Source organism: Pseudomyrmex gracilis, unplaced genomic scaffold, assembly GCF_002006095.1.
Source record: "Pseudomyrmex gracilis isolate BER0280 unplaced genomic scaffold, ASM200609v1 scaffold_121, whole genome shotgun sequence".
NCBI lineage: Eukaryota > Metazoa > Arthropoda > Insecta > Hymenoptera > Formicidae > Pseudomyrmex > Pseudomyrmex gracilis.
Genome location: NW_018020705.1, coordinates 404,386 through 426,077, shown reverse-complemented (window position 1 = coordinate 426,077; position 21,692 = coordinate 404,386). Strand labels below are relative to the sequence as shown.

The 21,692-nt window shown below is 40.2% G+C and overlaps 2 protein-coding genes across 4 annotated transcripts in view; one reads left to right on the top strand and one right to left on the bottom strand.

Annotated features, from left to right (window-relative positions):
* The window catches only part of LOC109856542 (ion transport peptide-like), a 39,896-nt gene extending 34,659 nt beyond the window's left edge, over positions 1–5,237 (bottom strand). The window contains exon 1 of the mRNA XM_020431916.1: positions 5,155–5,237. The gene's annotated coding sequence lies outside the window, so the exon portion shown is untranslated. The remainder of the gene's footprint in view (positions 1–5,154) is intronic.
* The window catches only part of LOC109856540 (peroxisomal leader peptide-processing protease-like), a 60,312-nt gene extending 38,866 nt beyond the window's left edge, over positions 1–21,446 (top strand). Inside the window, exons 1-8 of one of the 3 annotated variants that reach the window (XM_020431913.1) lie at positions 10,736–10,805; positions 16,510–17,214; positions 17,579–17,745; positions 17,857–17,969; positions 18,153–18,336; positions 19,140–19,424; positions 19,770–19,885; positions 20,801–21,446. In XM_020431913.1, coding sequence (XP_020287502.1) covers positions 16,529–17,214; positions 17,579–17,745; positions 17,857–17,969; positions 18,153–18,336; positions 19,140–19,424; positions 19,770–19,858 — 1,524 coding nt within the window. In that variant the 5' untranslated portion in view covers positions 10,736–10,805; positions 16,510–16,528 and the 3' untranslated portion in view covers positions 19,859–19,885; positions 20,801–21,446. Of the gene's footprint in view, positions 1–10,735; positions 10,806–14,636; positions 14,673–16,509; positions 17,215–17,578; positions 17,746–17,856; positions 17,970–18,152; positions 18,337–19,139; positions 19,425–19,769; positions 19,886–20,800 lie in introns of those variants that run through there. The other 2 variants (XM_020431911.1, XM_020431910.1) reach the window with 2 other exon arrangements.
* Positions 21,447–21,692: the final 246 nt, after the last annotated feature.

The window sequence follows — 21,692 nt, the reverse complement described above, 5'->3', positions numbered from 1 at the left end:
TTTTTTTTTTTTTTTTATCTCCTGTTTACATAATTCGCGTTAAATCGGCGGCACCAAGATGACGCGGATGAGTTGAAAATCGAGCGAGAAATAATTTATGTATAAACGTAGCTCTGTGTCTCTCACGGAACGTCGTTTCTCAGATTCTGTTTTGTTATTATTATATTTATATTAGAGAGAGAAAGAGAGAACGCGCGCAGCTCTCTATCAAAATACAATTTCTTATAATTAATATTATAGCAACAGCTCGAATAAACAAATTGTAAGAAAAGGAAAAAATCAAAGAGTCTATGGTTAGAGGTGTGAACCGTCAACCTCTACCATAGGCTCTTTGGTTTCTTCCTTCTTATACAATATCTTACTTCTATATGCAATAAGAAACGAACGAAAGGATACTTAGTCATGGTTTTTTTTTTTTTTTTTTTTTTTTACCTAACCATCGTTTGTTCTATTAATAAAAATGCGGAAAATTCCGCGAGCGGAATGACACATTTGAACACCTGCGCGTGGGAGCGTGTCTCGAAAATATCATTCCACCGAGATCAGCAGTACTCGGAAGGAAATTATCTGCCCGGTGTAATTCGAAGACAGTGAGAGAGTTTGAGCCTCTCTCGCGTGTGCCCCATGTGCAGATGCGCTCGCTCGCTCGCGAAACGACAACGAGCGAAAGTCGTCGCCGATGTCGAAACTGCATCGCTACGACGCAACGTTACGTTGTTCGATTCGATAACACTCGAGACTCGAATGGGACTCCGAAAAATTCAATTTGCGTAAAAAAACACGAAGCTCCTCCGTTTGTTTACCTTCTCGTCGTATGCGATCGCGATTTGCGCGACTATCGAGGGAAATTGTCCACGCGCGAGGGAGAGGAGGGATTTATTTTATGAAACTAACAATATAAAAAAACTTTGCTAATCGACACTAATTTTATTTTTACGAAATTTTGTATTTGCTTCTACGAGACGAATCGATTCGTGATAACGTCTCTCGCTTCTGATTTTCAAGAACAAGACGAGAAGTGCGTAAAAGGGTTTAAAAGGCGCGCGCGTGCAAAACCTCGCACGCTTTCTTGCCGCTCGAATTACGGACGAAACTCGATATTCCGCTCGTTGAAGTCGCTGTCAGCGGGTCAAGATCAAGCCGGAATGGACGTTGTAATGACGGGAAGAGACGGGAGCATTTCGCGACTATATCACACACGACGAAATCGCCGGCATTGCGTGCGCGCAATTCACGCACGTGTCAAATCCCAGACGATTCGACAATCATTTGCAATCAATAGCGCGAGAGAAGAGTCATTAATATTTCGCGCATAAAATTTACATACTTAAATTTCTGGATTTAATGCGTATTTACAATATAAAATGTGCACAGTCTTGACCTTTAATCGAGTGACGGAAAAAAAAATGAATAGATAAAATTAAACAATCTGCACGCGCCAACATTAAAGAAGATAAATTACTGTTAAGAAGTTTATAAAAAAACTCAGCATAGATAAGTAAAACAGTTTTATTCAAATTTTTTAAATTGTGAAATACTTCGCGATATATCTCCGTAGAAGCGCACACGTTGTGTTCTCGCTGTGTTAAAAAAAAAAAAAAACTATGTCGTTTTATTATCTCGCCAATAAAACCGTTTCGCGGTGTGTGAGACTCATTAAATTTTATTATCGTAAGAAAATATCGCGTCTCAATTCAGCGGTGTAATAATATAAATACAATACGAATTTCGTTACGCTCAATAAGAGAGCGCAAACATTTAATTCGAACGTTCAACAAATTATGTGTCTCAGCCACTTCTCGGCGCGATCGATCGAGAAACGCCGCCGCGCACGTAATACGGCGCTCTGCTTTCGCAAGTGAGCAAAATGCCGTAACTATTAAGCGTAAATAACGTAATGACGTAGTCAATGGTCCGCTACGTCGGACAAGCACGCGACTTTTTATAACGCGACAGAAACGTATGTCGCGTTCGCGTGGTCGGCCGCACAAATGCGCACCACCACCTTGCGAAATAGAACGAAATCGCTTTGACACTTTTCGCGCGCTGACGAAACAACTTGTCTGTGTCTATCTCGCGCGCTACGTCGTAACGCGCCGCGCGCGCAATACGCCGTCCGTAATACGCGCGCTCTTTTCGTCCTCCCGCGCAAGCGTATAATTCACCATCGTGTTGCGCTTCAATTAATAATGAGAATTTTTGCGACAGACGAATCTGCGGAACGATCGGTCGCGTCATTAACAAACGTGATTATTTGGAAGATTAAGTTCTAAGTATAATAAAACAACGTGAAATCCTAGGACTTCGTGATCGTAAAAAAGTGATCGCAACACAAATTTTATCCCGAAATGACACGGTGCGTCATGTTACGTTTATTCAGTTTTACGAGCGGAAACTCGAAATATTTCGCCGCGGTCGGTCGATCAATCGGGGTCGAGCCCACTTTTATCGTCATCGATGCGCGATGGCGACGCGATGCGCTTTAATGACGTTTCGCATGACGAAGCTCGTCGATTGTTCGACGAGGAGCATTACCGCGAAGTCAAAGTCCGTGTAGTTTGCGTGTGTTTATTATTGTACGTGTGTTGCGGCGCGCTTCATTCAGGATTTCGCTCGTTTGTTCGCAGCGCGAACGCGGCTGGTTCGCGTCTCGAACGCGAAATACGATACCTCGCGCGAATAACACATCGCGCGAGCTGTATTGCAACATCGGTCGTATATTAAATTTTTATCAAATATGTTCGGCGGTGTCATTTGATACTTCGCTGAAGGTTACAAGGTTTTTGAAATTAACATGCGTGCATAAATTTGCGTTCTTACGTCGGAGTCGCTTGCAGTAAAACGATAATCAAAATTATACGACCGGGGTTTTGCGCGCGCGAACACGATTCGATTGGACGCGTAGCCTTTCGTCAGATTCCTCGTGATATCATTCTCGCGCGACCGTGCCAAGAAGCAATTGAGGCGAATTAAAAGGACAATTAGGCGAGAACCCGAGAGCTTCGGGCAGACAGCTGGACGCACCGAGAGAGACTTCTCTGCATCGGCGTCCGCGTTGTTGATTTTCACGCGCGAAGATGATTTTACGGGCGAAACGTTTTCGAATTCGTTTTCACACCTCCCCTTTTCCCGAACAACAAATATTTATTCAACGATTTGAATTCGCGCCGAAGAACGACTTGTCTTCAACTCAATTCGCGCGCAATATCTCTGAGAAAATTAACAAATTATTATATTTATTAATTAATAAATAAATCTTTTTCTTGTCTACATTACACAAAAATAGAAAAAAAAAAACAAATAAATTTATCAGTTTTAATCGAGATAATTTGTACGAAGAAAGTATGTGTTCGATCCCTCGCTGCATACGCCCATGTAGCGCGACGTGCTCACGCCGGGTCTAAAGACGATCGCGCGATCCTCTCTGTCCGTCGACGCGATCTCATTTCGTTGGCCAACGTCATCCAACGACAACCAAGCGACAATGGAATCGCGCAATTTCATTTTCTTCTTACTGCTAGTTTACGACGCGTTACTTTGCGGCTCGCTTAAATCGCGGCCGAGTATAATTCTATGCCGTGCTCGTGTGTAAGTGATTCTCTGAAAGATGCCCGTAAATATGCTCTCCTCTCGAGAGTCAAGACACAATGGAACGCGCGAGAATAAAATATGAGCGAAACACTAAGCTCATAAAAAATTAATATGCAAAACCGTAGACTTGTACTTGTGTAAGATCTTCTTCGGTGCAAATTTATTTAAATAGAAGAAATTATTTGTTAAAATATATAATCGGTTTAATTAATCAAATAAGAAAATGTCACACATGCAATGATTGTGAGCGATGCTCAGTCTATATCGCGTAATTTTTTCGAGCGTTTTCTTTCGTCGATGAATTTTGCAAAACAGCAAAATAATTACTAAAACAGTTAAAAATATAATGTTGAAAGGCAAACAGAAAGTTCGCACACAAATATACAATTTAGTGAGAATTCTCAGCCGTTAAATATAAACGATCGAGAATATAATTTAACAAAAAACTATATACAAGATAATTTTGGCTCTTACACTTGTGGTTTAGTTTTCAATTAGCTTTGATTGTGCAAGAACAAATTTACGATGAGGAAAAATTAAAATATTTCTCGCGAGAATCGCTTATGTAAGCATCATTTAAAAAGAGATTTTGTATCTTCGATAAGAAAATGTCGAAAGTTCTGACGCAAAGTGTAGCGTACGTACATCAGGCCACCTTGTACGTCTTGTGCAAACTGCGACGCGCGACGTGAGTGAATGGCGATAATTCTAGGATACGTCTTATATACAAGTTCCATATTCATTACGCGTATCACATTCCTTACATATCATTAAAAGAAATGCGTCGTATAACGAGTTTCATCAGTATTTATAAATTTGTTTAAAAATGAGATAGGTAATAGTTGATGTTTGGTAGAGTATATATATATACATATATACAACACATATATAACGCGATATTAGATTCGAATCTTCGCGCCAACACTTCTCGGTGGCTCGGAGTTCACCTTAAAAAATTGCGTAAGTTTTCTAAATTTGCTTGAGAAAATAAAATTAACATAAAACTAAATAAAACCTAATAATATATTGAAATCTGATTTTCTTACGTTTTTTTCTTTTTGTTTTTTTTATTCAACCATATTGAAAGAGAAATAGAATACCGTGAGAGCGATGCGAGTTCTTTAACGTCGTAAAACTGAGACATTAAAATCCCCTGAATGGAAATATGTGAAAAATAATTTTTTCAAACATTCGCGTATGTCACATCTACCGAAATGTACCATTGAACGATCATTGAAGCAATTTTTTGTTTTGTTATTATTTATTTTAAGTGTAATGCATTTTTTTTATATTGTGTATTTTTCGAAAAGTAATTTAATCATCATCGAGGTCACAATCTTAGATTAGTAAAACTTGTTGACGGAAACAATTTGTATAAAATTAAAAGTATATTCGCGTTCAAAAAGAATTAAAACGTAAAATATTTGCATGTAAGAACAATTTATTACAATGATATAGTGTAAATATATTTGTTTACATCTAAATTCTAAAAACAATCAACGAGTATTCTTCGAGCAATCATTCAATGGTGCAATTCGTAAGTCACACTATTCAGACACGTACCACGCTACGTAGGTTCTTCTCGGGAACTTTTCGTCTCTCTTGTTGGATTCCTCGGTTCTCTTAGTTTTCCCGATCGTGTCTAGCGTCTTTCTGATCCGGGCGCCGTTGTGCTCGACTCCTTAATATAAGTCGTCTCTACGGGGTGTCCCCACATAATCTTCCTCGTCAACGCGTTATCAACGCCCTCTCGTCACCACGCTCGTATCATTCATCCCCCGTGTCGTTTCATCCCGACCACGCCACCGTCATTACCTACCGTCATCGCGAGACTACTCCAATTGTATACATTTGAGGAGAAATAGAGGTTGCAATCTTCAAGTAATAAGTAGTCGCTGTTTATTTTTCTCCTCTACGTCAAGGGATGCGTGTCTCTTTCATATTTCATCTTTATTCAGTTTCTTTAATTTACCCGCTATCGTATTTTTTTTTTTTTTTATATCGTGTGATAACGTAAAACATATGACTAGTGAATAAAAGTGGATGATCAGCGGCATTTTTTTTTATTTTTTTTTAGAGCGCACGTGGAGACCGCGTTCAAGTGTCAACGAGATAACGCGAGTCTTCGTTGTGTGATCGTTGGAATTTTCGTGCGTACTGCTAACACGAACGACGAATATCAACGAGACGTTGCGCTTAACACGAGTGGCATACGCAATCGCGCTACATAAAGTGTGCATCGCGCGCAAATATATTAAAATTATTAGGCTTTTTTCGGTTTTTGTGCTTGTGAGATTTTCGGAGCTAATAACGTTTCGTAAAAGTACATAGTGGATATAATTAATATTTGTTGCGCATTTATTAATTTTAATATTTTTGTTGTTTTACTACTGTTTTGTATTAAATATACGATAATATAAATAAACTTTTATTATAAAGAATAGAAAAAAAGAAATCACGGCAAAGAACATTACCTAAGCAAAATATACTTAGACATAGATATTCGATTATGGACGTACATGTTTTTTTTTTTACCATTTCTTGCACTATAATAGAAGTTCATTAGCTGTACACGTTTATTTAGATGCGAGAGAGATACGTACATTTCTATGAATTTTAAACAAATTGAACGACACGCGCGTATCTTCAAATTAATTTTATTCAACCTGTAATGCACAACATATTGTTTACTTTTAGAAAAACAAATATCTATGAATACAATGATCAAATATGTGCTAATTAATATCAATGTGATTCAAAATATTTAAAATAGACCTTAAAGCCAGTAGTTCACCGATGGTAATGGTTCAAATAAATTCAAAAATGATCTAAAATAAAGATCGAAACGTTTCAAATATAAGAATTACTTGTTATTATCACTACCACCGGTGGACCACGATTCTACTCTAGTCTGTTTTATCCTAAATAAATTTAAGATTTTTTTTAGATGAGATAAAGGCGTTTCGTGATCACTTTTTTGATCATCATTAGCCACTCAATAATAATAATAGAGAAATTTAAGTATTTGTAATCACACTCAGGCTGACTTTTGAATTTATCATCAGTATAAAATGGTTTTAGGTATTTAAAAAGAAATGCATACAATTTTCTCATGTTGTCTTAAAACTACATTGTGTAGAAAAATAATACGTGAGAAAAAAAAATATACACATTCTTATATTGCATTTCTACGAAGCTTTCTCGAAGAGAAATATCTGTGATTGATAAATTTACTTTTCAGACGAAAAACCACTCGAGCGAACATAGGTTTCGAGAATCGTTTACTGGTATTCCCTCTTTTGTGCTTACGTCATGACTGACGTAGCACTGTCGATCCTTTAAAAACGCAATTTCATGTAAACCAATGTCGATCGCGCGATCGACAAAAAGTTCCAGACGATTGATAGATGACGAACAAGCGGACGCGCCGATTTGTTTGATCAATCGCGCATGACGTTGAGCAGTTTACGTCAAGTGTACTTCAATCTTAAAAAAAAAAAAATAAAGAACACTTCTCCGAATTCTGCAATTTTTGAGGTTGCGTGCGAGGTAACGCGTTCCTAATAGAGAAATCACGAAATCCGGTGTATGTCTGTGTGTCGCGATTAAATATTAAGTACATGACACACACGAGACCGAGAAACGTGTTAATTTGATTCGATCGTGGTGAGAGAATATAGAAGTTTCTCGAATTAGCACTCGCGTTTGGTAAACACAGAAATATGCCGTAAAGTTTGTGCGACACGGCACGTAACACGCTGCTCAGACATTTTTCTCAGAGTCGCCAGAAATTCCTCGGAGATCGAAGCGCGAAAAACGTTTTATATATCGTCTGTATTGCAACTAAAGTAAAACTACCAATAATTTTTTGCGACACGTTTGAACCACTAAACAAAGATTGAAAAAACATCGCGAAATAATTATTCTCATAAAACGCGATAATTGATACGTGGGCAATTCTTTTATTCTAGACTGCGCAAAAAAACTATATTAAATTGATGAGTCATTTTCTCGTGTGGCATTTGTTGCTTCTTTGCCGTTTCGCGGCAAACATCGATACTCTTCGCGAAGAAGTAGTGAGATTCCATCTGAAATCGTGTTTTGCTCCTCGCATACATTCGCAGTGAAATCGCGCGAGGCCGAGACTTCTCGGCGACGGCGAGCAATTCAGTACGCGTGTGTTGCATGAATTCATCGCACGGAAAGCCTTTCCAATTCTTGGCGTGTTTCTATAGCACCAGCAGCATGTGCCGCTTCTCGAGCCGCGAGTTCCTTGGCAGCAGGTAGCACCTGGTGTGTTGAGAATTTTCTGCGTCGTTTGCGTCGAGATTTGCGTTCGCCGCGATTTGACGTTCGTTCGTAAGTGCGACAAGTAGCTTAAGCGAAAGAAATTTTTTTCTAAACCGAAATGTTTCGCTATGGGTGAAACGCAAAACTCCGATGTTGCAAAATACAGTGACGTAGAGGAAAACTCAGCATTTCTCGTTTCTGCATCGTCACGCGCATGATATTATTCAAAGACAAAAAATTATTATTTGCAACTATTTTTGCGAAAAAAAATTGTTTGTTTTACGGTTCCAAGAATTGAACTCAATTGTTTTCTCGAGATTGGATCAAAAGTCAAAAAACCGCGTCAATTTTATCGCGGACAGAAACAAAAAATGCGCGAATGAAATTACTCGGCTATAGATAGATCGTTAGCAGCCGTTTTTCTGTATATCTTATTATGGCAAACGAAAGTCTCCACGATGTGGTGCAAATTACACCGGAACGGATATAGCAACCATATGGGAAGTTTTTAGAAACCCGCGAGATCGGACGAGTTATACGCGAGTCTGTCGCGCATTACGTCGAGAGAGCCCGGTTTAATTTCCATTCACTCGGCTCGGGCACACGAATAACACGCGTACACACACGCACGTACTCGCAATAAATTCGATGAACGCGCGGTCGAAGTTTAAAATTCCGCTCGCGTTGTTCTCGGCCGATGTACGCCTGAGAAACGTGACAAACTCGCCCGTCGACGGCGTAGAAATCGTCGTCATTACATGGTCGGTCGGGAAATAATACCGAGAAAAAATATGTCGGATATGATTGTCATTTGTATTCTCTTGAATAAGAAGTAAAGAGAATTTTTATCCGCTGCTGTTTCTTTTTTTTTTTTTTTAATCGCTAAAAGTTATCATCCTGAAATTACGCCGCCTCTCCCTCATGTTTTTCCAACGGCTAATAGTTACGTATTCTACAGCTAATATGGCGAGAACGTGCGTTATATATGTGTGTGTGTACGTATATATATATATATACATATATACATATATATTACACGTACAGAAAATCGGGTTGTACGGGAAAAACGTGGAGTTATGTACCGCGCTATTTGCACCGCAAACGAACCGACCGATCGCTGATAAGTGGCACAGCTAATAAGCGCTACTGCCTACGGTACTTGTATACGAGGAGTAATACAAGGCGCAAACGATAAGTGTAAATATTTAATAGATCATGCCGAGAAGAAGTTCTAATAAGTTAACTAATTCCGTTGGGTAAAAAAAATTTTTTAAAATGACCGGTTCGAAATCCACGAGTAACAAAAACTGCAGTTCTTCTTGCGCATGTCGCAAATACCTAGTAAGCGCTTCCACCATATATGTTTCCCATCGAAATCAAGTCATTCGACTTTGCATCGTACATACATGAGGGTAGCTGAGTAATTTAACATTGATACAAGAAATGAAAATATAAAAGGAAGAGGAAATTTCTCAGAAATGAAGAAGTAATTCCAAGAAATTAACAAAGAGTTTTAGGCTCTTTAAGATGGCACGGAGATTCCAGGTTCGATTTCTGGTGTTTTTAGCATTATTTTAAAATTAAGATAAGGGATAAACGGGGATTCTCATATAAGTGATGCAAATATAGCATTCTGTGTGAATTTAGGAATTGAAATTTCAATTCAAACTCACGTGTAAAAATTTACACGTGAGTGTAACGTAATTATATAAATATATATATATATTTATTTATTTATTTATTTTATTATTCCGCAACAAACATCCAGCGTAAGACTCTCATAATCGTTTAAATTTCGCATTGTTAATTCTCCGAGGAAGGAAAACTATCGCGGTCCGACTATGTATCTAGCATTTTCCCTGGCTAAACGAAAATCGCCGATATTACTACTTGCGCGATATAAAAGATGAGAAATTTAGTGGACGTGATACGATGCCGCAGATCGACGTCGTCGCGAAATCTCGATATTATCGTGTTTGCCAATCCACAGGAAACGGGGAGAAACCATCGCTTGCTCGGGCGCTGCACCGTGCGATTACGTGCATGCGCGTACGCGAGCCCATGTTTTATTTGATTTCTGCCGCCGCTGCCACGCTGTCTAGGCGACTAGCCCGAGCTACGTTCTACTCTCTTTCTCTATCTATCTATCTATCTATCTATCTATCTATCTCTCTCTCTCTCTTTCCCTCTCTCTTGATCGTCAGTGCAGCTCTCTACCTCCCTTTCGCCTCGCGTCGACTTCGTCTTTTTCACTTCGCGTTCGCTTTACTTCGTTTCTTTTCCCTCGATATCTTTCCTTCCCCGGTCTTTCTGGTGTTTCTCTTTTTCTTTGTTTTTTCCCTGTCTTTTTTCCCCACATCCTTCGTTTTTCTTCTCTTTTGCCTGCGTTCTCTTTTTCCTTCTCTCCCTTTCCTCACACAACTTATATTTCCTTTATATTAATACGCAAGTATTGAAAGACGATGTGTGCAAAAATCCCGTCGGAAGACTCAAGACAAAAACAGCCACGAAGCAGCTTTGGGAATCGCGCTCTTTCGCTTCCCTCCTTCGGTCTGACTCTCTATCTCTTTTTCCCTTTCTTCGACGTTTCGGCTCCGCCACTGCTCGTTTTCCGTTCGTTAAGATGCCGCGGTGAGAGCGGCGAGGACGATTTCTCGGTAAGATAAGGCGAGGGTCCTCTCGTCGCAACCTCCTCTTCTCGCGCGCACCTGCGAATCTCATTGTGAATCTTCATGTCCTCCGTTCGGAACACACGCCATAGACACGCTTTAACACCCGTGAGTGAGAAAGCAGCTGGTCGCCGCTTTGGGCGGACGAAGTCCACCTCGTTCCCGTTCCAGACCGTTCTCTAGTGTTGTTCCAGTGTCTGATGCTGACGTAATACCAAAATCAAGGCCACCTGACGAGCGTCAACATCACACACGGTGAACTTTGCACCAGGTTCCGCGAATAATTAAGTTCTCTATATAAAGTCGTCATTATTGACATATTTAAATTACATTATTTTTTGCATAGAGAGAAATTTATATTTGTGGGCCACACAATGAGCAAAGTAAAATAAAATCAAAATAATTACATTAATTTATTTTTTATCTTAATTTTCTCTTTCTCATAATTTTTTCCATTTAAATTACAATTTTTACTTTTCAAGTACATAATTACGTTTGAGAGTTCGAACAAAACTTTCTACTCTGATATTATTTGTAATCTTATCTCTTTGTGATAAGAAAGTGAACAAGAGAGAGACGGAATTTTCTTGCGCTAATTATCGAAGTTAATTATCAAACTCGTCGATCGACGCGCTATCGTGTGTGTGTGTGTGTGTGTGTGTGTGATCCGATAAAAAAATATAAATGATCTTTAATCTCGATCGTTACATCGACAATTGCAAACTTCTCGAAGAACGGCCGGCGAACGAAGAGAAAACAACCTGGAGAACACTTTATCGAACATGTCGCCAGCCAGCGCGGTGTTGCTCCTTTCTCGATTCTCCGTCGGGTGTTCCCGCGGTACTTTGGAACAATAGCCCATTATCGTGGTCCACAATGCGATCTGCTCGCGTATGTAAAACACGGCAAGCGATATGGAGGGCCTTGCTACGGAGGCGTAGCGGCAAATCTCTTTCTTTTCCCCCGTTTTCTCTCTCTCTCTCTCTCTCTCTCTCTCTCTCTCTCTCTTGCGTCGAATTGTGACACACGCGCGAGGTGAACTTTGTTGCAAATGCGCAGCCTTATTTAAATTTATGTAGCGCGCGCAGTGTTGCACGCAGCTGTGCAGCGTTTCCCTTTTCCTAAAGCGTAATAAAATATCTTTTATGGTTCATAGCAGTTTCTTAGAGAACGTATCTGCTTAAATATATTGATTTCAAGTAAAATTTGAAAATTTAAAAAATTTTCTTTATATACAATTATTTTAGATATATATATGTGCGTAAATATATACGTTTTAATTATAACTCTTCAATAGTTTTACGTCTTGCTATACTTACTAAAGTTATCTTTGTGTTTCATGCTTTCACGTCAAGTCGAATATATATATTCGTTAAACACCGCTTAAACTTTCCGCAGCGAATGTATACCGACAATTTCTCAGATGGACATCATCGCGATCTCATCGTGTACACATTGTAAGTGTGTGTATTCATAAATTTCGAGATCGTCACTTATACAAACGCGCCTTTGCGTGTTTGATCGAACGACGTATCGAACATATCATTAACTGAATTATGAAACTGTCATCGCCATTATGTGAAAGTGCGTTTTCTGCTCGAGCTCGACCGAAAAGTGAGAGAGAAAAAGAGAGAGAGAGAGAGAGAGAGAGAAACGGGAAAAGAGCGTGTTTTACCCTGTAAGGAAACACTCGAGACGTCGCGAAGCGACGATACGCAGCTATTTATAGATAGGTCGGAGATGTGTGAGCACACGTGTCCTTGCGTATCAAGGCCCTGAATTATTTTTTTTAGGACTGCTCTTTGCACTCTTTCCGACGCCTTCCTCGAGTCCGTATGGCGATAGCTATACGTACATATAATTAAACACAATTCCCGAATCGCGGAGAATTTTGCTGTTAATATTTTCTTTCGCGATTTTGCAACACGTTTATTTTCGCAATCTCTTCATTTTGAGGTCACATACATCGCATACAGAGTGATTACACAGAGAGAAAATTGTGACGTGTTAAAGAGGAAATGTTTTGCAACATTACTGTGTACAAATGCCGATAGAATTTGTTTTGTAAATATTACCACTTATTCTCTTGCTCTCTTGTCGCGTCTGTTTCTCAAATCTAAAACTTTAAGATCCGAACTAAAGTCCGAAAAAAAAAAACCCCGAAACTATTAAAAGTTGATTAGATGAGCTCAAAAGAATTAGAAGATAAAGTTTTTGATCAATTACTTGAAAATGTGTCTAAATTTCTAAATTTGTAAAATTTATAATTAAAATTTTATAATTAAAAATTGTTAACAAGTTACGAAATGAATTTCGAATTCACCTATTTCACAAGCCGATCGTTTCGCTTGAAAAGTATGTAAGCCTGCCGCGGTCGCTTCGCGAGGAGCTCGCCGGCGAAGTGATCGTGTTCCGGCCAGCACGATAACGAGCTGCACGGTACACCGTGTACGTTCTGAGGTGCCAAGCGGTCTACCGGTGCAAGACTCGCGCAAAAACTAGTCCAGCTTACTAGTCCCGGACACGCCCCAGCGGCTTCTCCCGCCGCTGGCTTTCTTCCTTTTGCCAACGCCGGCGATTTCCCATTCCGAACGAGGGGCCCGATTTTTCGTTTGCCACGAAAGGAAGCCAATCCCCCCGGCGATGGGAAGAAAACGAGCTCGATGATCGTCGAGTTAGCGCGACCTGCGTGTTTTCTGAGCATGGTCGGCCCAAGAGTGACCTTGGGCTGGACCAGCGTCGACCTTGGCACATCGTATACTTATATAGACGTATTTTCTTTGTGGCGGAGAATTAGAGATCAATTTATGCGCAAACTTGACACACACACACACACACACACATATACACACAATTCGGGAAAGTTTAGAATTAGGTATATATTTCATCAAGTAGTACAAGTTTATTCTTCAATCAGACACAAATAATCAATTAATTACAGTCATCGATAATTTTTGTGCGTATAATACATTTATTGTGTGCAAAATATAAATTTTTTTCGTAAAACATTGATCGTGATACAACGAATCGCAAACAGAAATATGAGAATGCTAAAAAAAAAAAAAAAAAACAAACGCAGAGATGGACTTTTCTCTCTTCTCTTTTTCTCGCAAGACTGGCGCGTAAGAAAAATCGAACCCGAACGACCACCGCCGGCGGCTATTCAGCGGTCGATCCGCGCGCGGCGAGTACTTATTAATTATCGCATAAATTGCGAGTGCTCGCGCTCCGACGCAGGGCTCGATCGCGCGGCTCCGGCGAATCGTACAATTTCCACGGCGGCGTGGCGTTTGCGAAATCCGATTAACCGACGATGTTTCGAGTAATTGAACGTGCAGTGGCGAAGGCGAGCGCGAACTTAAATGGTACGGAAGACCATCGTTATTCGATCTAAGTCACGAGCAGAAAATTAGATAGCGGCACGACGCCTCTCGCCCGCCTCGCCTCGCCGCGCGCACAGTAGAACCGGTCAGTTATCGAACAGGCGCGGCGCGAGACGACGACGACGTGGCCGCCGCGCTCTTCTTGCTCGTCTCTCCCCGCCCGCGTTTAAATATACAAAAGAATTACTCGGCATAATGGGAACGAGCGACGGAGGAGGGAAAACCGCGGTAGAGACGGTGCGGAGCACTCTTTTGCGAATGTCCCGAGCGAAAAAAATCGATGCCGACTTATTCGCCAGTGAGACACGCGTACGAACTCCAATCAAAAAATTCTCCAAAATACTTGGAACTTCAAAAACAATTTCACTCTCAGAATTTAGAAGATAAAAAGTTTCCTTTTCTATTTTATCTAGTTAATTTTTACACTTATTTTTTACTAGTAATTCCGTTTTTTTTTCTTTTTAATTTTCACGTCGTTAGATAATAGAAAATTAATATTTTATTTATAGCAGCAATTTTGCGCGATGTGCTCGGCAAATTTCAAGCTGTGTGCAAACAAACGTTGAATCGCCCGTGCACGTTTGAACGATACAAGCTACGTGCATTCGTATGGCATACATCTCGTATGCGAGCAGTTAATACACAAGCGAAAAGAAGCACAGGAGAAGAAGAGGAAGAAACACGAGAGGAGAGGGTCGGGATGGTCGGCAATCTTCATTGAAGATCGGCTGGCAAGCTGGTAAGCGGTCGCACGGCCGTCAACCGTCGGGAGAGGGAAGAAGCAAGAAAAGAACACAGAAGTTGATCGAGATGAAGTATTGACAGTTTCGAAGAAACAGTCGAAAACCCGATATTATTTGCGATAATAATAATATTTTTTGTAAAAAATTAAAACTTTCTTAAGAGAAGAAGAAGCAAAAAAAAAAAAAAACATTTAAATTTAGATTTAAAACGATAAAAGTTTCTATTTCTATTGATTTTACAAAAACAGTGTAATAAAAGAACGATTAATCGCAATAACATTACATTGAGATCGCCTGTGATGACGGCTCGAATAACCTCAGGCCGCTGTGTTTGAAGAAAAAAAAAACGCGGTCAAAAACCCGCGTACACAGGCAATAGAACAGAACGCGGTGACGTACTCTCCGCATATATTTACACGTGTCGTGCTTTTGAAAAGCCTTTTATCTCTCGGTTCATGATTGGCATCTTTCTGGCGTATAGCGCTACCGGATCTAGAGAGGCGTATTAAGCGTCATCATCCCATCGTAGACTTCGGACATCTGCGCTCTGTCCGCACGTGTATATTTATTTTTGCGCGTTCTATCTTTTGCCCTCCCAAGCCACTTTCGTACATTTTTATGATTACACGTGCCGCCACCAAACCAGTTTTCGCGCTACTAGCGCGCGTCCACTTGTTTTCCAAGAAACACACCTTTTACTATGTCACACATTTTAATACAAAAGTGTGTGACGTATATTGTGTGTGTATATATATACACACGCGCGCTCTCGTTTTCCTCGTTCATGTTTTTGCACCACTCTCTTTTTGTCGGCGCTTTGCGCCGCTCCTGCTGAGTCACAATTATTTTCAGCGCTTTCTTATTATCCCGGAGAGGAAGACACTTTTCTGCTCCACTTTGTTCCGAGCGATCGAGCAATAACGCGACAGATTATTTACTTACCGTTTAACGCTGCTAGGTTTTTTTTTTTTTTTTTTTTGTTTGTTTGAACAATAAAAGGAAATTTAATGGAATTACAGTCGTGTTCATCACATCAGCTTCGATTGGTCATTGCCTCAACAATTTGTCATTTTGATTAAATAAATTCGAGATGTGCGAGACCTTCGGCCTTCTTATGAAAGACAAGTAGAAGACGTTCTGTCGAAAACGAAGCTAGGAATTTCTGCTTGCGTTATTGCTGAAATATGCGCCCGTAATAATATCGCGCGATATTTACAAAGGAACGCGATCTAATCTGTGAACCATTAGATACACAAGTCATTCCCGACTTCACGTCGCTCTTCCACTCCTAATCTCGTTCTTTTTTTTTTTTTTTTTTCTTTTTTTGGTTCACCGAGCACGGCGGTGACTCACGATTACGCGGCAAATAACCGTGTGATTTTTTTCTCTCTTCCTCTCTATCCTTTTTTCTCCCCCTCCGTACACCCGACCGGGGCCTTTTTATCGCGCAAACACCGCGATTTCACGGTGCTGCGCTCGCGACAATTAACCCCTTCACCGGTTGAATTGCGCGACCGAATAAGGCAGCTGCGCTCCCCGCGAGAGAGCGACCTGATGTTTGTGTGATCGCTCTATATATCTCCGCCGTGTTGCAAACAGAGCGCTGTTACTTAGACGTAACAAGTGCAACAGCGTGCGACGCGTTACATTCGCGATGTTTTACATCAAGAAAAACTTTTTTTGCGCGATGCAAATTTTTGTACTGAAACAATTTCGCAATTACCGCTGAATTCTTTCGCCTCGCGAAATGTGTTCACGTTTCTTTCTTTTTTTTTTTTTTTTTTGTTATAGACATGGGCAACGAAGAAACTCCGATTTTGTTCTGTGTTGCAGGATAGTCGAGAAGAAAGAGATGGAAATTCCGAGCAGCGCGCTTTTACTTCACTCGTCGATCGTCGAAGATCCGTTGACATCGATGCGAGGAAGCTCCGGCATTTCGATCTCGAAAAATTGGATACTGACGCACGGTACCGCGTTGAGTTCGATCGTCAACAAGTCTCACGCGTTATCGACTTTTCTCACGAATATAACAGCGGGAGAGCTGACGATCGTACCGAAGACGCTCGCGAGCCAACTGAAGTTTCGGGTTTATCGCGATCCGAGCGTCGATAGCAACGGTCGGCCGAAAATTCTCGAACACATCGGCGGCGTAGCGGCCGCATGGACGTGTCCGCTTTTGAAGAAGACCTTCGACGACTTCTTCGAAACGTGGAACTTTTCGAAATCGTCCGATTACGACGACCGATTTCTGCGATCGATGTTCTTGCTCGTTCGTGTCGAGCTCGACGTGTCGATTGTAGAAATACCGGCGATCGAACAAGAGCTGTCTTGTCTGCTGAGCCACGCTCTTCGGAATCCAACGCGCGGATCGTTCGTGGAAATCGAATCGACGCCATTAGGCTATCCCGTGTTCATCGGCTCGATTGCTCGTGGCGTTATTAGCAACGTTGTCGGCGACGACGGCTGCGTCATCATGACGGACGCGCACGCATTTCCTGGTGGCGAGGGTGGTCCCATCTACGTCATTCCGCCGGACTGGTAATTATGGTTGACTCTTGGGACTCTTCTGCAACGTGCGCGCGCGCGCACGTGTGTGTGTGTGTGTGTGTGCCGCTGCAGACACTCTCTTTACTCGAAAGTCTCTTGAACTATTTCATCGTCAAGAGAATAATGGATGCGTATTTGTATTTCCGTTCTATTTTCAGACCCGAGTACGTTTTACATTTATTATTGCACGTAGCATCACGCGTTCCCCGATAATATCTTAGAATCTAAACTTTTCGACGAGAATGAAAGTTCTCACGCGCGAGTTGAGAACAAAAATAAGAGTTGCCGCGATTGTCAATTATTTTTCTGACAAAACCCTGAAATTTTTCTTCACACCGACCGTTACTTTCTTAAGCAAACGCAGAATCATCAGCGCCATGGTGATTGCGCCATTGAGCTGGTGTCGGGAGGAGTGGGTGGATTACACCTTTGGCGCCAATCTGGCACCGTGTTTGATCAGCATTTTAGAAAAAAACGCTTCTCGTCTTCGCCCCTCGATTACAGATCGTGAAAACGCAAACGGTTCGTTAATGGTGGCTATTTTTACTTTTTTTACATATATGTATATACATATATTTTTTTTTCGCGTAGTAAAAACACGCGGTAAAATGTTTTAATTATTATTGTTTTTAGAAGCGCTAGACAGAAGCGTCGTGCTCGTTAGAAGTGGGATCAGTTGGGGCACGGGCGTTCTCATAGACAAAGATACTGGCACATTTCTGACTTGCTCACATGTTGTTTCGGAGGTAAAAACTTCTCTCTTGAAATACGGAGATCGCGTAACGTAAAAGAATTGATTATATATTCGACGCAATGAGCTCAGCGTGTGACAATGCGTGCTGTCGGAATAGCAAATAATGTTTTTTACATACGTCATAAAATTGCACAGTAGATTTTAATTGTTGATAAATCATGATAAACTCCGATAGGCGCCAGAAAGGGAGATATCAATCGTAATGGGAACAAATAACTCCAATTCACGCGTGCGGGCGAAGTTGGTGTACAGAACTTCGGAGAATCAGCCCTATGACGTTGCGGTGTTAAGGGTGAACCCGCGGGATGTAGACCCTTCACTGAGATCCGTGCGATTGACGGATACTCCAATTGTGAAAGGTATGGCATATAATTGTTTATACATTATATAAAATTTGCGCGTATAAAAACACTGTATAAAATTCTAATTTAATTCTGAGCAAACAATTTAATCTGTTACAATTTTCTCTAAAGCGAGTGTGTGTTAACTGCAATAATCGAATAGCTTCGAATTATTGTTGTCAGTCGGGATAAATGCCACATGTGTGGTATTATTGAAACTTGCTCGCGTAATTTTCTCGCAATAAGAAAACAATTAGCGAACACGTCCAGCAGAGCGGTATATCTAGCGGTTTCCCGGCGCTTCGACAACAGCAGAAACATTGATCTTTTTTTTTTATCGGAATAAAAAAAGAATGACAATTGTAATGCGAAAAATAAGGTCAATTGGTTGTCGTTAGTCGATGAAATTGATATTTGGCCTCCTTCTAACTTGGAAATCGACACACAAGTCCGTCCATTTGCTCGATCGCAATAAAAGCTGTTTACCACGCATGCCGTTAAAATAGCTCTGTTATTGATCATGTCGCGAGTGACGCAAAGTTCTCACACATGTCGGCGGTTTTGCTAATTGAAAACGAAATTGTTGTATCGATATATCGGGTTATATCTCGTTAGAAATTTGAACAATTACATTTACTGAAATAATCAGTAAAATAAATGCGAAATTTCTATTTGTTATTATTACATGCATATTACATACATATATGTATATATACAATACTTTACATATTAAATTTCATAATTGCGATATTTTTCATAAGTAAAAAGCACACTCGCCTAAGACATTCTAATATGTGTATTTCTTATGCACCTGCTCGCAGGCGAGCCGGTGATTTCTGTAGGATTTCCGTTCTCGTCGCGCATCCGGCCGACCGTAAGCAGCGGCGTGATTTCCAAGTCGATGGACTGCGCGCTCCTTACGACCTGTTGCTCTCCGAGCGGTACCAGCGGCGGACCGATAATCAGCCGAATCACCGGCGAGATGCTCGGAATGGTTGTGTGCACCGCGCTCTCCATGGATGGCACCGTGGTCTATCCGCGAATTAGCTTGGCGGTACCGGTCACCGCGCTGAGCGAGCCCCTGCGGGAATATTTGCGCACTGACAGTCAGTAAACAAATCTAAATTGATTCTGACGATCTAACGACTATACAATTTGGACGGCGCGAAGACTGTAAGCCTCTTCCGTGGAGACAATAGCTGCCAGTGTTGCGCACACTTCGCGCAAAGTTCGAATCTATTCCTGACGAATGGTCCATTCGATTGCATTGTGCAATAATATAACGGGCTCTTAATTTTGTTTTTGATAAATCAACAATTGTAAATTATTAATTATCGAATCAGGCCAACTAGAATATTTTGTTTAATTTTTTGAATGAATTATAAAATGCAGAAAAGTAAGTAAAGTGAAATAATCGAACTCTCTTTTTTCTTGTATTTTTTTTCTTTCAGATCCTGACGTGCTTCAAGCTCTCACGTGCAACGACGCGATAGTACGTAAGATTTGGAATTTTTATCCATATCTGCCGTCCAAACTGTGAAAAAGTACAAGTCAAGTTGCGTGTAAGGTAAGAGTTTCAAATTCGATAAAAACAATATATCTATATATACGTGTACAAAGGATTATAAAACGGATTACTTATATCCTCTGTTAACTTGTATTATATGTCTGTGTGTGTGTGTGTGTGTGTGTGTGTGTGTTGTGATTATTTTACATTGCGTGTAGGTAATATTTGCGGTTACTTTGCGTTGCGGTACAAGAATCACGCTAGACTTGTCAATCTCGAGCTCGACACACCGCGAACATAATCTCATGTCGAATCTCGTTGAATAACGCACGCCATTGACCGAGTTTAATGCAAAGAGAAAGTTTTTTGTGTGACGTCAAAGTATAGCGCGCGACTCGAGTCAACGATCCCTCGCGCGCACATAAGCGAAGAGATTTACTGATGAATAATATTATTTATTTGCGTGTGTCTCGTATTGACGGCATTAAATCGAGATAGATCAAGTTACCCAAGAGAGAAAATGATGACACGAGTTTTATCGTTTCTTTTCGCATTTTTCTCAGTTGTCACATCGCTTGCGTAATTTCTAATCGATTATTGCTTATCGTTATAAGCGACACATTAATAATTTTGTGCGCAACGCGTGTGTAGTTTAAATCTCGTTTTCGAAGAATATTATATGTACTTGTTTCGCCATCTAACAAGTGTTCGCATAACTATAACTTTCCATTTCTACGCAACATCTCTTTGGTTCGCGCACGCGTTTACTTCCTGTACTTTACATAATATATAACATAATGACAGTATACATAATAATATAAAATTTACAAAAGAAAATCGATTCTTATGTCCGTTCTAAAAGAATCATTTAATTCCATTAAGAGTTAAGTGTTGTGCGTAGATATGGAAAATAAATAAATAAAAACATACATTTTTTTATGCATAAAAAAAATAAAAACTGGATATTCTCAACAGAATCGATGCACGCGCGTGAACGAACAGAATGGAGAAGAGGAGGACGTACAAATGCGGATGATTTGTAACACGCGGCCGATTTCGATAGATCGGCGCATCTCTGCCGATCTGTGTTTTGTTGGATGTTGGGGAATGGGAATTTATATGAGGTGTGTTTGGATCAAGATGTTCAGAAACATGCAAAACACACATTGAATGGTAATTTATTATTATTTTTTTGTTTTGTTTTTAATTAAGAGCTATGTATATAACTCGGTCACAATATTGCCTTATACACTGCACTCGATGCTTACAAAAAGAATCACACACGGTCATACGATCGCAGGTAACGTTCGTGAATAGTGCAGAAGTGAATGAATGAAATATAGTCGAAAGATGGTAAAAAGCAATTGCAATTGACAGAGAGAGACTCGTGTGTTTTTAACACCGTTTTTTTTTTTTTTTCATGCATTCCGTTTCGTTTATATACAAATTTTGAGTTGAGATTAGACACTAGAAAATACGCGTATTACGTGTTTTTATCGCTATTTATAATTTCTCTCATTTCTCTGCGATTTTCCATTTTCTAAATCGCCTAGGAAAACGGAGAAATCTACAACCTGTGGTAAACGCGTCTCAAAAACAAAAATTGTATCAGACGCTTCGATTCTATTATACGTTAATTTTGCATCTTTCCTTATCTGCGCGCGCAAGACCGATCGAAATTCAAATTGAAAAAAAGAAAAAACACGCGCGCAACGCAGAAGCTCTAGCACATCCTTTACCACTTTATTCTTGCCAGATCCGATACGGAAATACATACGTAAATAATATCGATAAATATATATATATATATATATATATATTAATATATGTATAAATATTACGATCCTCTTTACACTAGAGTACAGAT